The sequence below is a fragment of the Salvelinus sp. IW2-2015 genome, linkage group LG20, assembly GCF_002910315.2.
Source record: "Salvelinus sp. IW2-2015 linkage group LG20, ASM291031v2, whole genome shotgun sequence".
NCBI classification, from domain to species: domain Eukaryota; kingdom Metazoa; phylum Chordata; class Actinopteri; order Salmoniformes; family Salmonidae; genus Salvelinus; species Salvelinus sp. IW2-2015.
In genome coordinates, this window is record NC_036860.1 from 54,938,672 (window position 1) to 54,954,834 (window position 16,163).

At 42.2% G+C, this 16,163-nt stretch overlaps 2 protein-coding genes and 1 pseudogene across 5 annotated transcripts; 1 reads left to right on the plus strand and 2 right to left on the minus strand.

Annotated features, from left to right (window-relative positions):
• Positions 1-13,273, plus strand: LOC111981561 (glutathione hydrolase 5 proenzyme-like). 4 transcript variants are annotated; one of them, XM_024012882.2, is made up of 13 exons: positions 1-481; positions 2,121-2,248; positions 2,360-2,455; positions 2,975-3,173; positions 4,477-4,637; positions 4,819-4,965; positions 5,171-5,301; positions 6,897-7,081; positions 7,274-7,365; positions 7,517-7,629; positions 7,756-7,866; positions 8,135-8,321; positions 11,941-13,273. In XM_024012882.2, the coding sequence occupies exons 1-12, from the start codon at positions 300-302 to the stop codon at positions 8,279-8,281; spliced, it is 1,692 nt and encodes a 563-aa protein (XP_023868650.1). In that variant the 5' UTR covers positions 1-299; the 3' UTR covers positions 8,282-8,321; positions 11,941-13,273. The 4 variants fall into 4 exon arrangements, with proteins under 4 accessions (XP_023868650.1, XP_023868649.1, XP_023868651.1 ...); XM_024012881.2 differs by lacking the exon at positions 11,941-13,273 and having other exon boundaries at positions 8,135-11,342; XM_024012883.2 differs by lacking the exon at positions 11,941-13,273 and having other exon boundaries at positions 2,975-3,170; positions 8,135-11,342.
• LOC139029460 (uncharacterized) lies at positions 13,166-15,036 on the minus strand. The gene is made up of 2 exons (XM_070449488.1): positions 14,174-15,036; positions 13,166-13,978 (listed from the first exon to the last, which is right to left on the minus strand). The coding sequence occupies exons 1-2, from the start codon at positions 14,339-14,341 to the stop codon at positions 13,184-13,186; spliced, it is 963 nt and encodes a 320-aa protein (XP_070305589.1). The 5' UTR covers positions 14,342-15,036; the 3' UTR covers positions 13,166-13,183.
• The window catches only part of LOC111980385 (glutathione hydrolase 1 proenzyme-like), a 14,337-nt pseudogene continuing 13,206 nt past the window's right edge, over positions 15,033-16,163 (minus strand).

Consider the following 16,163-nt stretch of genomic DNA (forward strand, 5'->3'; position numbering starts at 1 on the left):
ATTTGAGAGAAATAAGCTTTTTGTGCATATGGAACATTTCTGGGATCCTTTATTTCAGCTCATGAAACATGGGACCAACACTTTACATGTTGCGTTTATATTTTTGTTCAGTATATATCTGGCATGGCTCAAGGGGAAACAACGTTCACTTTTACTTCAGAAATGCAACAATTTGATCGAGTGGGGTGGAGGCGGAGTATGAAGGCTCATTGACTACTAAGCCGTGAGCTCTTGGGACGGGACAACACTTTCTGCCCAGCGGAGAATAGTATTCTTGGAAAAGTTTTTCTCTTGAAAGCATGTCCAAATATAAGCCATGGCAGGTTGGTTGCTGTCTCTGTATCGGTTTATTTGGTGCTATAATATCCATCTGTCTCTGCATACTAGCCTTCGGCGTATTTATCCACCAAGGATGCCCCGAGGACACGTACAAGCACGCGGCGGTTTCTGCGGACTCTAAACTTTGCTCGGACATTGGCAGGTAAAGTCAAATACGGTCGCCTAGATCGTACAGCTAGTTATAATAAATGATAATTTATTTAAAACATGTTATCTAAAGTTTCACTGCTCTAATGGGCTACCTATGATACATGGATTTGGTAGTCTGGTTGAACAGGTGTTGTTTGGTGTTATTTTACCAAAATGGCCAAGTTCAACTGGTCTCTCTAGGTTCAAGCTGCGTGCCTTATCATGGACAATATAATTGTCATTTTAACAGGGAAAGAACACTCTTTACTGCAGTGATTTAGACTGTGTGGGCTATTCATTTTCAATTTGTAGCCAACGTGCAGATAGATTAAAAACTGTAGGTAGCATAGACTACCAAATAGTAAGCAGTTTAGGAGATTTGATTGGCTATCATAGCGATTATACAGAACTATTAATTGTATTGAACCCAAGTTACTTGATTCAACTGTGACTGATCAGATCTATAGCTTTCCTTTTATTACTTGATAATAAATATTGATATAACCCCTAGCAAGCATGGCCAATAGTCAGCTCCCCCAGCAAAAACATGTACCTCAACAGAAAATCTTCAGCTTTGTTAGCGGAACCGGTAGCGCGCACAGATCAGCTTGCTTCTCTGTGTTATAGGTCATCTATTTCCCCTATCTTCTGCCAAGAGTTGTCACTCATCAGCAATGCACTTACTTGTTCAGTCGTGTGAAGTTATGTGAAAATCTCTTATTTTTCGCAATAAATGAGGCATGAAGACACTTCACTTCTTCAGCTGTCCCCATTCGAGAAACTTTTATGGTTCCAGGCAGGACCCTCTGTGGAAAGGGTTCCACATGGAACCAAAAAGGGTTCTCCTATGGTGACAGCCGAAGAACCCTTTTAGGTTCTAGATAGCACCTTTTCTTCTAAGAGTGTAGAGGTCCAGATGACCCAACATGCCTACATCACCTGACTGGAGGAGAAAGGATGTAAGCACAATTAAAGTTGGACCTACTTTTATGTGATGGGACATTTCTGCAGGGTGTACAAACGAAGCAAGCTTTGTGTTGACACCATGGCCTCTTAGATCCCCCTACTGTCTCTGTTGTTGTTTAACAAAGAGACTAAAGGAGAAAGGACACAAGGCTTTTAATACCTGTGTCATAATATTTTAATAATTTTTTTTTTGACCCTATCCTTTGAAAGCCCTTTATTAGCACTTGGGAAGTTATTCTTTTAGGATTGTGTATAGTAGGCAGAGTCTACCGCACATCGAGAGCTGATTGGTGAAGGTGCTGGAGGCAAAAGGCTAAACTGGAGAAATAGGAAAAAGTCTCTGCTCACTTTCATTCAGATACACATTTCTTTAGTTGTAGCTGAGCTTTTGCTTTTCTACACAGATGATCATACACAATTATTGCCTGATGATCTTCTGAACTTCCCAATACCTTTCTGGTGCATTTTAGTCACTTCAAACCATACTTCCTTCAGATTTGAAAGTACTGTCAGACTGATTTGTAATAGACTGTTAAGGACCAAAATAAAAAAGTGAACATTGGCTGTTGATTACATCAAGTTTTTCATTTACATGGTGGGGTCGCAAAACATTTTTTAAATCCAAATGGGGTCAATTGCCAACAAAAAMGTTTGGGAACCTCTGCTGTAATGTGGGCTGTTTCCAGAGATATACTGCAACAAGGAGGATCGGCAGKAGATGGCGCCATTGCAGCTCTGTTGTGCACCTCACTGGTCAACCCTCAGAGCATGGGCCTGGGAGGAGGGTCCATATTCACTGTTAGGGACGAAACTGGTGAGTCTGTTTTTTTATAGTCTTTGCTTTTGTGGTACTTTACTGTGGGGTTTAGCCAATAAGGTTTGTGGTGGAATTGTATAACCTATGCATCTCTTTATCTATCCTCAGGCACGGTGAAAACCTTCAATTCGAGAGAGACTGTTCCACAGTCATTCAAAGCTGATCTGCTGAAGGGCTGTCCCACATCTGTCACATTTATCACAGGTAGTTAGACCTGACAATAAATGGATGGATGGATGGATGGATGGATCCATATACAGTATGAATGTGTGTACATTGTATGACAACAATTAACATGTTTTTTTTATTCAAATAACTCAGACAGCTAAAAGAGTAATGCCTTTTAGCCGTTCCAACATCAAATGTCAGCAAACTACAACACCAAACACTACCCCTTTCATGTCTAGTCTTCCTTTCTGTCCTGGAATGTGGCATGATGTCACATCTCTCTTTTTGCTTGTGTGTTAGGGCCCATACAGTCCAGTAGTGTTTGCTTACCGGGAGTACTTAGCACCTCTGAGCAGAGTGCCAGCGCTAATTTGTTTACCGAGTGTGCATGATTTTACATGTATCATTGCGTGAAAATGTTGGCAGTCGGACGTTTACAGCAGGTGGTCCCTAAAACACAGCACGCTGAATGATCGGCAGACACACGCTAAATCCACATTCAGTACRGTGTGTGCAAGCTTTAACATCTCTTTTTGCTTGTGTGGACCCTGGCAGGTAGTCAGTGGATTGGCGTTCCTGGAGAGTTGCGTGGGTATGAGGTGGTTCACAGAATGTATGGGAAGCTGCCCTGGGCCAAGCTGTTTGAGCCCACCATTAGACTGGCCAGAGAAGGATTTCCTCTGCCACCCTTCCTGGGATACCTCCTTAACATCACACTCATAGGAAACCTGGTGAAAGCAACATCACTCTGGTAGTAAGAGATCTCACTCACACTTACAGGCCGGAACTCAAATGTGTACATTCGTTTTCATACTCTAAGGACTCGGGTGTTAAATTAAGTCATTGAGGATTGCACTTGTTTCGATTGATTGTAGTGGTTTATTTGTAATTGTACCTTGTAGTTTTTTTCTTGTTTAATTTTTTATGTAAATTGTATTGATTGTGAAAATGTTTGTACTTAGGACACCATTATGAATGAGACTTTGGTCTCAATTGGGCTCCCCTGAATAAATACAAGTAAGAATAATATATATAAAGAAAGACGCTAAAACTGCATTTGTCCAAATGTCAGGTCAGCAAAGTTGTTAATAGTGCATGAAGTACATGTATCTGAGGACTTTTCAGTCAGAAAGTCCAGATATCCAGTCCTATTATCCTAGCATGAAGCTAATAAACTCGTTTAGACACCTCCACTGTAGTCTGTGGGCTCAGACCAAGTTCTCATCCGTATGGATGTGCGGTATTATACACAGACAGACTGCAGAGGCTTTCCTGAGTACAGACTGTGAGGGGAGGACGGCTCATAATAATGGCTGGAAACCATGTGTTTGATGTATTTGATACCATTCTACTTATTCCACTCTAGCCATTACCACAAGCCCATCCTCCTCAATTAAGGTGCCACTGACATCCTGTGCGGCAGACACAGACTGCAGAGGCTTTCCTGAATACAGACTGCAGACACAGACTGCAGAGGCTTTCCTGAATACAGACTGCAGACACAGACTGCAGAGGCTTTCCTGAATACAGACTGCAGACACAGACTGCAGATGCGTTTCCTCGTCTCGGCTCCTCTCCTCCGCTCTCTCCTCTTCCTCCTCTTACAGAACAGAAGTGTGAGCAGTAGCACAGGAGATGTGTGGGGAATGTGCACTTGGCACCCCAGCAGATGGAGAGGGGGATTCACATATACTCAGGGATCATTTGAGAATGGAGATATTAATGAAATTACAGAGATCTAATGTTTGACAGTTGCAAATGTTCTGTTCTATCACTAATCCAATAAAAAATCAAATCACATTTTATTTCTCACATGCGCCGAATACAACAGGCGTAGTAGACCTTACCGTGCGTGACATGCTTACTTAAAAGCCCTTAACCAACAATGCAGTTCAAGAAATATAGTTAAGAAAATATTTACTAACTAAAGTAAAAAATAAAATAAGTCACATAACATCCAGATACCACTGTATGATAAATGCATTTTTATGTTTGTTCTCTGGTCTTTTTTCTGTTTATGGTTGGTATGGTATATTAAAGACATGCCCCTCTTCCAGTGAGGTGTTCTGCCACAAGAACAAGACGGTGCTGGGCATAGGAGACACATTGAAGTTCCCTAAACTGGCGGAAACCATGGAAACCATTGCAGAACAAGGTGTAGATGCCTTTTACACTGGCCAAATTGGACTTGACTTGATTCAAGACGTAAAAGCAGCAGGTGGGAGCAATATTTATTTGTGTAAATGAGAGAGAGGGTGGGAGAGAAAGATTGGGAGAAATGTAGAGGGAAAACGATTATTTAAAAAAACWAAATTTTAATGAAAACTCCAGATTGTTATATTTTCTTGTCCGTGTAAGGATTGCTAACATGGATGGACATACTTTGCTCCCCATTTTAGGTGGGACCCTTACCATGGAGGATCTGAAGTCATTCAGAGTCAGAGTAGAGGATGCCTGGACTGTTCCTCTTGGAGATTACCAGATGCACATCCCTCCACCTCCTGCAGGGGGAGTCATGCTCGCCTTCATCCTCAACCTTGTTAAAGGTACCTAATGTGTTAACACTTTCTCCAAATCAAGTCAGGCAACAGCTACAGCTATATCTACAATTTAGAACTATTGCTTTGTAACCATTATGTTCAAAGTGTGTTGATGGTGTGTCATCATGGTAGCGCACAATCATTGGAAAGTTCCAAAATGTACCTTCTCCAGGTTGTGGAGATTTGACTGGCTGTTTGTGACCTTTCCCAGGGTTCCATTTCACCCCCAGGTCCATGGAGGAGGACCAGAAGGTCCTGACCTATCACTGCTACATAGAGGCAGCTAAATTTGCTAACGGACAGAGGAGGAGCAGTCACGATCCTGTTTTCAACACTAAAAAAGTAAGGATCGAAGAGAACTGCCTCTCTAAATCAAATCACATTTATTTATATAGCCCTTCTTACATCAGCTGATATATCAAAGTGCTGTACAGAAACCCAGCCTAAAACCCCAAACAGCAAGCAATGCAGGTGTAGAAGCTCGGTGGCTAGGAAAAACTCCCTAGAAAGGCCAAAACCTAGGAAGAAACCTAGAGAGGAACCAGGCTATGAGGGGTGGCCAGTCCTCCTCTGGCTGTGCCGGGTGGAGATTATAACAGAACATGGCCAAGATGTTAAAATTATTCATAAATGACCAGCATAGTCAAATAATAATAATCACAGAAGTTGTCGAGGGTGCAACAAGTCAGCACCTCAGGAGTAAATGTCAGTTGGCTTTTCATAGCCGATCATTGAGAGTATCTCTACTGCTCCTGCTGTCTCTAGAGAGTTGAAAACAGCAGGTCTGGGACAGGTAGCACATCCGGTGAACAGGTCAGGGTTCCATAGCCGCAGGCAGAACAGTTGAAACTGGAGCAGCAGCACGGCCAGGTGGACTGGGGACAGCAAGGAGTCATCATGCCAGGTAGTCCCGAGGCATGGTCCTAGGGCTCAGGTCCTCCGAGAGAGAGAAAGAGAGAATTAGAGAGAGCATACTTAAATTCACACAGGACACCGGATAAGACAGGAGAAATACTCCAGATATAACAGACTGACCCTAGCCCCCCGACACATAAACTACTGCAGCATAAATACTGGAGGCTGAGACAGGAGGGGTCAGGAGACACTGTGGCCCCATCTGATGATACCCCCGGACAGGGCCAAACAGGCAGGATATAACCCCACCCACTTTGCCAAAGCACAGCCCCCACACCACTAGAGGGATATCTTCAACCACCAACTTACCATCCTGAGACAAGGCCGAGTATAGCCCAAAAAGATCTAAAAGTATAGCCACGGCACAACCCAAGGGGGGGCGACAACCCAGACAGGAAGACCACATCAGCGACTCAACCCACTCAAGTGACGCACCCCTCCTAGGGACGGCATGGAAGAGCACCAGTAAGCCAGTGACTCAGCCCCTGTAATAGGGTTAGAGGCAGAGAATCCCAGTGGAGAGAGGGGAACCGGCCAGGCAGAGACAGCAAGGGCGGTTCGTTGCTCCAGAGCCTTTCCATTCACCTTCACACTCCTGGGCCAGACTACACTCAATTATATGACCTACTGAAGAGATGAGTCTTCAGTAAAGACTTAAAGGTTGAGACCGAGTCTGCGTCTCACATGGGTAGGCAGACCATTCCATAACAATGGAGCTCTTTAGGAGAAAGCCCTGCCTCCAGCTGTTTGCTTAGAAATTCTAGGGACAATTAGGAGGCCTGCGTCTTGTGACCGTAGAGTACGTGTAGGTATGTACGGCAGGACCAAATCGGAAAGATAGGTAGGAGCAAGCCCATGTAATGCTTTGTAGGTTAGCAGTAAAACCTTGAAATCAGCCCTTGCTTTAACAGGAAGCCAGTGTAGGGAGGCTAGCACTGGAGTAATATRATTTWAAAAAGTTTATACGTGTATTCTGTACTTTTACACACTAATATGTGAAATCATACTTTTTTTAAATGTAGGATGCATCGTATATGGTGGACTCTGACTTTGCTGATCGGATCAGGCAATTGATCAGTGAAGACCGTACCTATAATGACTCCTACTACAACATAACACCTTCCCCTGACCGCTTTGGGACCACACACGTGTCAGTCCTGGCTGAAGATGGATCTGCAGTCTCTGTCACAAGTACCATCAACCAAATGTGAGCCTCTACCCTCACTGAGATGCGGAATAGTACATCCCTCTCAATAGAACACTGTCTAATGTATTAACACACAGTCTCCTTCTAAATAGTAATATGACCGATGTCTCAACAGCAAACAAACCAGCTAAAACTGCAGGTTTTGGAGTTGTGTACTCTTTTCTCTAGGCTAAGAGTCTTTTTTCTCTCCAGTTTTGGTGCAGGGATTTACTCCAGTAGAACAGGCATCATCCTCAACAATGAGCTGGCTGACTTCTGTTTTAGAGCAGAGAGATTGAGTGCAGGTATATAGAAACTTTTCAATTTAGAAACCGTTTTAAATTAATGTATCACTTAGGACTACTTGTCTAACCTTTAACTGGTCTTCATGGGGTGATATCTTATATAAGTCTATGGGTGATATCTGTGTAAATTACATTGTCTCATTCCTCACAGGTGAACAGCCTCCCTCTTCAATGGCTCCAGCTATACTGAGCTCCAGCTCTGGGAAAAAGACCCTTGTAATTGGGGGATCAGGGGGTAGCATGATCACGACCGCCATGGCCCTGGTGAGTGTTCATTCAGGTGTCTTAACCAATTTCTACCACATGTCTCACCGTTCCTTCTCAACCCAGCAAAAAAATTTTTTTTTAGAAAAGGATACATAGAGCCTCATCAAATCTCTCTCCTTTCAGTCCATAATGAACCACCTTTGGTTGGGGATGAGTTTGAAAGATGCCATTGCTGCTCCTATAGTGTTCGTCGATGGCAACAACAATGTGAAGTTTGAGCATGGCTTTGATAAGGTAATTCCTCTGTTCTTATCCTTTCAGTAAATCAATGACAGCCAAGGTCACTGCAATTGGCTGTTGAGTGATGACAAAGTGATGTGTATATATATATATATATATATATATATTTTTTTTTTATAGCTAATATTGGTTTGATTGTAATGGCTGCCTGAGAGCAGTGACCATTTTGAGAGACATACAGTCAAATCATGATTTTAAAGTGGAATGAGTAAGGGACGGTGAGTGGTGCTTTTTTTTAGCCTGACTGTCTGTCTGCTCTCAGTCTGTGATAGAGGCCCTGAAGGTCATTGGACACAGAGTGACAGACTACCCATACTTCTTCAACGTGGTCAATGCTGTGGCCAAGGAGGACGGATGCATCGCAGCCGTGTCAGATGCCAGGAAGCAGGGCAAATCTGCTGGCTACTGACCAATGGGACACCAGGACACTAAGAGTATACCAAGACCAGGTGTGTCCTTACTAAGGTGTACAGCCAATTAGTTGGCTTTAGAACACTGTACAGTAGGTCCAAGAGGACAGTAATTTTAGTGAGATTTCTTTTTTGTAATTCTATTATCTTCATATATGAACATTTTATCTAAACCAACAGTCCAGAGCCTTAATAAGCAGAATCGAATGGCCCTCTTGACAAAATACTTAGGCACTGAAATGGATGGAGTTTCTAATTTTACCAAGTACATAAAATGACATGCTTGTTCTTCATGACTAACTGTACAGTACACATAGATTATAGCACAAGGAGGTCCCGAAGGAACTCAAATGGGAAGAGAAGGTCAGTACAGCCTGTCAGCCTGTACTAACATGGGACTCATACTGTGACCACAAGGACTTGTCAGATTCAGGACAGGACATGGTACAACATGTTACAACTCAATCCTCCAAGTTCATTTATTAGTCCCTCTCTGGAGTGTTGCAGCAATACTCTGAGACTCACACTTTGAGATAAAACAGGCTTTTTGCAGCCCCCTTCAGTGTCAGAAAGGAGTTCCACTACCTAAAAATACTAAAGCACCCCTTGCTGACTAACAGCTACCCAATCAGTTTGCTGCCTGATCTTAGTAAACTGGTGGAGAGAATTGTGTTTGACCAAATACAATGCTATTTTTCAGAGAACAAATTAACTACTGACTTTCAGCATGTATATAGAGAAAAGCACTCAACTTGTACTGCACTGACTCCGATGACAGATGATTGGTTAAAATAAATGGATAATAAGATGATAGTTGAAGCTGTATTGTTAGATTTCAGTGCAGCCTTTGATGTTATTGATCATAAATTRTTATTGAAGAAACTCACTTTGGCTTTACATCACTTGCCATCACATGGTTGGACAGTTAGTTATCCATTATAACCCAGAGAGTGTTCTTCAATGGAAGCTTCATTAACATCATATATGTACAATGCGGTGTCCGTCAGGACAATTCCACACTCTACATGTCAGCACCCAAAGCCGGTGAGCTCACAAAAAAGGRAAAAAAAGGAATGTCAGTTTTAGAATGAGTGAATAATAATAAACTGGTCTTAAATACATCTCAAACTAAAAGCATTGTATTTGGTTCAAAACATTCTCTAAGCCCTAAAACTCAACTGGAGTTGTGTGACCATTGAGCAAGTTGAGGAAGCTAAACTCCTACGCACAGTACGTATAACACTGGATGGTCAATTATCATGGGCAAGTCATATTGACAAAGTTGTTGTGAAGATGGGGAGGGGTATGTATTTTATAAAAAGAGGTTATGTGTTTGAGACAAATCAACTTGGCATGTATAACAAGGCAATTAGAAATTCCAGACACGCTCGTTTTCTAACTTGATCACTAATAATCAGAATATTTAGAGAGTGATCTTCTCAACCATTGATGGCCTGATTTAATCCTACCCCCGCAAGCAAACCTGTGAACTTCCTTCCACATCTAAATGTGATGAGTTTGCGGCATATTTCAGAGATAAGATACCCAGCCTAATGTTTGTTATCGTCAAGCAAGACCTGATGAGAAGTTTGACATGTGCCCTAGCCTACCACACAAAGGCACTATGGATTTATTTTCCCTGGTTGACACAGACATGCTCAGGAAAGTGATATCACAATTTAAGCCTTCTACCTGCCTTCTCGATCCTATCCCCACCACCTTTTTCAAAACAGTTTTTTACATTTCATATCTAAAGAAGTGCAAGCTATTGTTACTCACTCCCTGTTCACAGGTACTTTCCCCACTGCACTAAAAACTGCTATGGTGAAACCCCTTCTGAAGAAGAGTAATCTAGATTCTTCAGCTCTTAGCAATTTTCAGCCAGTCTCCAACCTTCCATTCTTAAGCAAAATTCTGGAGGAATTGGTTTTCAAACCGCTAAAAGCTAAAATAACACCTAGCTTTTTATCTGGTGTTTTATCTTTATTCCACGTTAATTAAAATATGCGGCCAGATTCTCTCTGTGGTTTGGCGCCAACAATAAGTACTTTGGCCTTGTCTTGATTTAGCTGGAGGAAGTTGTGAGAAATACAAGTATTTAAATCCAGTCTAATAATTCAGTCTAATAATTCAGTCTAATAATTTATCCGTGTAGCTAAAATCCTCTGGTGACACAAATGTGTGTATCGTCAAGTGCCAACCGTATTTTAGAAAAATTCCAATCTGGTTTTCGTGCCCACTACAGCACAGAGACAGCCTTAGTTAAGGTGGTAAATGATCTTAGCACTAACACATATGCCAAACAGCTCTCCGTCCTTGTACTCTTGGATTTAGGTGCTGCATTCAACACTGTTGACCATGATGTCCTCTGGACAGACTGGAGAGGTGGGTTGGCCTCTCCGGTCCAATTATAAATTGGTTCAGGACATATTTGACAGGTTGAGAGTTTTTTTGTGACCCATGGTGAACATAACTCAGAGAAAATACTACCACCTGAGGAACATTGCCAAGGCGCGACCATTTCTCTCTCAGGCTGATACAGAGAGACTCCTCCATGCTTTTATTATAAGCAGGCTTGACTACTGTAGTGCTCTCCTGTCTGGTCTACCTAAGAAAGCCATTGGTCAACTGCAAAACATACAGAATGCTGCAGCACTGGTACTGACCAAGACCAGACAGAGAGCACACATAACACCGGTTTTAAGGTCTCTGCACTGGCTGCCTGTGAGTTTTAGAAATACATTTTAAGATTCTTCTATTGGTTTTTAAGAGGAAGCCTTTAGTTACTATGCCCCCATCCTCTGGAACAGCCTGCCAGAGATCCTCGGTGGGCTGAAACTGTGGACATATTTAAAAGAGATCTTAAAACACACATTTTTAGCTTTGCTTTTCCTTAGAGTGCTTTTTAGTCATTCAGTTTTTGTTATTTTTTTACTTTTTATCCTCTTATTGTGTAGTAAATATTTCAGTTTTTATGTTTTACCTGTGAAGCACATTGCGTTGCATTCCATGTCTGAAATGTGCAATGTGCTGTATAAATAAAGTTTGATTTGTACTAGTCGTTCAGGCTCTGGTCTTGTYCCATCTTGATTACTGTCCGGTAATATGACCATAAACAATGACCTAGCAAAGCTGCAGCTGGCTCAAAATAGAGCACACGCCTTGCCCTTAACTGCACATATAGAGCTAACATCATCAACATGTATGCCAGTCTTTACTGGTTGAAGGTTGATGAGAGATTAACTGATTCTCTTTTAGTTATGAGAAATATTACTGTGAAGAAAATTGCAGATTGTCTGCATAATCAAATAACATTCAGCTCAGACATCCATACATACCCTACAAGACATACCACCAACGGTCTCTTCACAGTCCCGAAGTTCAAAACGAATTCACGGCAATGCACTGTATTATACAGAGCCATGATCGCATGGAACTCCCTTCCATCTCCAATTACTCAAGCAAACAGCAAAATTGCCTTTAAAAAACGGCTAAACAACATCTCATGGAACAGTGGGGAACTCTGAAGGGACACAAACACACACAAACAAACACACTTTTCTTTGTAATATTGTTTGTTTATCGTTGTATATTAAATTTCTGTGACTGTCCATCAGTGTTTTGTAACTTGTCATATTTTGTTTTTTGTGGACCCCAGGAAGAGTAGCTGCTGCTTCTGCCAACGCTAAATGGGGATCCAAAGAAAAAATGGTACATATAATAAAATCAATGTCCGAAATAACAAGTAAATTGGTAAGAGTTCTGAATGCCATTGTGCAATCTTACAGAAGCTATAATAACACGTGTGACCAGAATGTGAAAAATAATGTACACACAGTGAGAGTACTGTATTAGCTTTTGATGTATTGCATTGACATCACCAGGGCTTGTTGTCACATGTACAGGTTTATATTGATCCCCCTCCAGGTCTATTAAATTCTTCAACCAGTGTTAACTTTCAGCATTTAGCTCCGTCATGTCTGCAATGAATACTAATTACTTCGACTTATTCTGTTTGCCCTAAAGGAAGTGAGAATAGCTTTTTTTTAAACAAATGCAGTAATAGTAATGTGATGTGTTTCAATAGTAGAGCTTGTGAATGAGTAATGATCTCTAAATTGGATCCTCCCAGGCACTAGATGTGAATTATGAAAACATGCAAATATATTACCCAGTGTTGGTGTCTGGTGTTCATGTGGGATCATTTGGAGTAAAGGAGCTCAGTCTTTGGTATAGATGTAGGATCTTAATTTGAGCCAGTTTGCTACAACAGGAAAATAATCCTGTAGCAACAGGAAATGTGAATTAKAATTAATGGACATTTTTGTAGGGGTTGATACCTTTTCCATAAGGGAAAATCAAGTCTGAAATACACCTTTTGTTTTAAATTTCCTGCATTGCAGGATGTTTTTCCTGCAACAGGGTGAACAAATTAAGATCTTACATCTATATGTGCCCGAGTGTTTCATCAGGTTTAGCTAAATGATATTAAGGCTCTCGGTGACACTCAGGAAAATGCTTGAATAAAGCCTTAGTTAATCAACTTTCCAACACAGAATGTTCTCTGTCCAGGGCATTTCAAAGCTGTAAAATTGTTGCGGTAAAATAGTTGTTAAAAGCTTTGCCTCTGATTTTTAGTCTCTGTTTTGTATCCTGCTTTCCAAACTTTAAGTACTTTGTGCCTTTCTAACTATACAGTAAGAGATGTGGTATGACCCTGTCAGAAGTTACAGTATTAATGAGGTCATTTTTACATTTACATTTAAGTCATTTAGCAGACGCTCTTATCCAGAGCGACTTACAAGTTGGTGCATTCACCTTATGATGTCCAGTGGAACAACCACTTTACAATAGTGCATCTAACTCTAAGGGGGGGGGGGGGTTAGAAGGATTACTTTATCCTATCCTAGGTATTCCTTAAAGAGGTGGGGTTTCAGGTGTCTCCGGAAGGTGGTGATTGATTCCGCTGACCTGGCGTCGTGGGGGAGTTTGTTCCACCATTGGGGTGCCAGAGCAGCGAACAGTTTTGACTGGGCTGAGCGGGAGCTGTACTTCCTCAGAGGTAGGGAGGCGAGCAGGCCAGAGGTGGATGAACGCAGTGCCCTTGTTTGGGTGTAGGGCCTGATCAGAGCCTGAAGGTACGGAGGTGCCGTTCCCCTCACAGCTCCATAGGCAAGCACCATGGTCTTGTAGCGGATGCGAGCTTCAACTGGAAGCCAGTGGAGAGAGCGGAGGAGCGGGGTGACGTGAGAGAACTTGRGAAGGTTGAACACCAGACGGGCTGCGGCGTTCTGGATGAGTTGTAGGGGTTTAATCGCACAGGCAGGGAGCCCAGCCAACAGCGAGTTGCAGTAATCCAGACGGGAGATGACAAGTGCCTGGATTAGGACCTGCGCCGCTTCCTGTGTGAGGCAGGGTCGTACTCTGCGAATGTTGTAGAGCATGAACCTACAGGAACGGGTCACCGCCTTGATGTTGGTTGAGAACGACAGGGTGTTGTCCAGGATCACGCCAAGGTTCTTAGCGCTCTGGGAGGAGGACACAATGGAGTTGTCAACCGTGATGGCGAGATCATGGAACGGGCAGTCCTTCCCCGGGAGGAAGAGCAGCTCCGTCTTGCCGAGGTTCAGCTTGAGGTGGTGATCCGTCATCCACACTGATATGTCTGCCAGACATGCAGAGATGCGATTCGCCACCTGGTTATCAGAAGGGGGAAAGGAGAAGATTAATTGTGTGTCGTCTGCATAGCAATGATAGGAGAGACCATGTGAGGATATGACAGAGCCAAGTGACTTGGTGTATAGCGAGAATAGGAGAGGGCCTAGAACAGAGCCCTGGGGGACACCAGTGGTGAGAGCACGTGGTGCGGAGACAGATTCTCGCCACGCCACCTGGTAGGAGCGACCTGTCAGGTAGGACGCAATCCAAGCGTGGGCCGCGCCGGAGATGCCCARCTCGGAGAGGGTGGAGAGGAGGATCTGATGGTTCACAGTATCAAAGGCAGCCGATAGGTCTAGAAGGATGAGAGCAGAGGAGAGAGAGTTAGCTTTAGCAGTCATGTCATGAGCTGTTGTTGAAATCTGTTGATGGGAAATTGTTAGTCATATAGTATAGCTCGCTACCACATGCTTTTCTTGYTGTGACATTTAGCCTTTTACAGTAGGTTAATTCATCCCCACATACACTTTGCCCATTAACCATAGTACATGTACTATGTCCAAAATGTGATGCCAAGACAATAGACAGGTTAAATATTTTCTAACAGACATTGTCCCTTTTTGCTATATTTGGTTAAAGTGTATGGTCTGTTACACATTCACTATACCCCTGAGTGGCACTGAGAATAGTTGCTTTACATATGTTTTCATGTTATGACATAWTTTTTTTACATATTTTGTAGAATATAAATCAAGGTTTCATGTTTACTGTCCAAAAAAATGGATCAAGTAAATACATTTTTGTGGAAAAAATGTTATGGAACACCTTACGAGATGATCATCAATAAATATGTTTACATGTTCACTCGTGAGAACAATTAAACCCTGAAGTAAGCCCTCTTTTACTCTTTGAAACTGTCTGATTACCTGTGTTTTCATTGTTGGTCAACGCTGATCAAATTGTTGTAGTCTTRTGAACATTACATCCTTAAACTGTTCTATGGATATATATTGTAAATGATTGATCTTGAACCAATACCAAGTCTTCTCAAAAGCAACACACATGATATATATATTAGGCAAAATGTGATGATGATGATGATCTCAAAATAAAAGCACYAGTCATTACCTTTCCTATTCTGACCGATGAAAGACATACATGAATATAGAGATGGTACAGACAGTAGCGAATAACAATCAAATTAAAGCGAAGTGGAGAACTGTGGATAATGAATTACTCCATTTCTGTATATCAGRCTGAGGTATACTTGGTCATCAAATACAGGATAAGAGAGGAGACATGGAGGGTAGTTTCTCTCCACTTTGTGATACCAATGAGCATAGAAAGGTGGACCTGGTTTACCAGAAAGGACTAAGGTTATAGGTTGTAGGTCATTACCGAGATGAGGGGAGGGATGTGTGTATGTTTCTGTTGGTTTGTAATATAGTCTGTGGAGGTGGTTTTCATCTGAATCGGATGCCTAATCAGCCTGTCTGTGGAAGCAGGGGTGTATGGGTCTCAGTTAGAGGGAGCAGGTAATAATGGTGGAAAAAATCTGTACAGTTATATATCGCTATTGTTTTGGACGATGTTATATTGATACTTTGACTCCAAGTATTGATTTGTAAAAAATTAGGTAGCTTTAGATAGAGCTAGTCGGCTGTACCTGTGACAAAACTCTGGTATTTTTAATCTTATAGGCTGTTCATCTTTTTAAATAGTGAGCTGACATGTTTTCAGCACTTTTTATTTCCATGACTGATTAAAACTCATTTTCTCATGGTGTCTTTTGTCTCTGCAGCAGACATATTGTGAGCAATATGTTTGGAACATCAAATCGCAATAAAATCACAGTATCGAATCACAATAAATATATAATTGTGGGAATCGCATACATATATCGGCACCTAAGTATCGTGATATCGTATTGTGAGGTCCCTGGCAATTCCCAGCCATAGTAGCGGGCTCATGTGGTTGGTCTCAGTACCCAGCGGCATAGCCCCACTTCCTGGGGTCAGATTCAGCATGAAGCCGGTCCCCCTGGCGCACCACCGCCTGAACCACAGCACCTGTGGCTGTCAGGAACTCTGTCTCGTGGTTCTTCAAGGCCAGACCAGCCATCACCCTCTGTAAGGAAAGCATATAGAACACTGTGAAACTCCTATTCAAATAGACACCCTGAATCACTAGCATGATAACCAGCCATGATCTTGACACAATAGA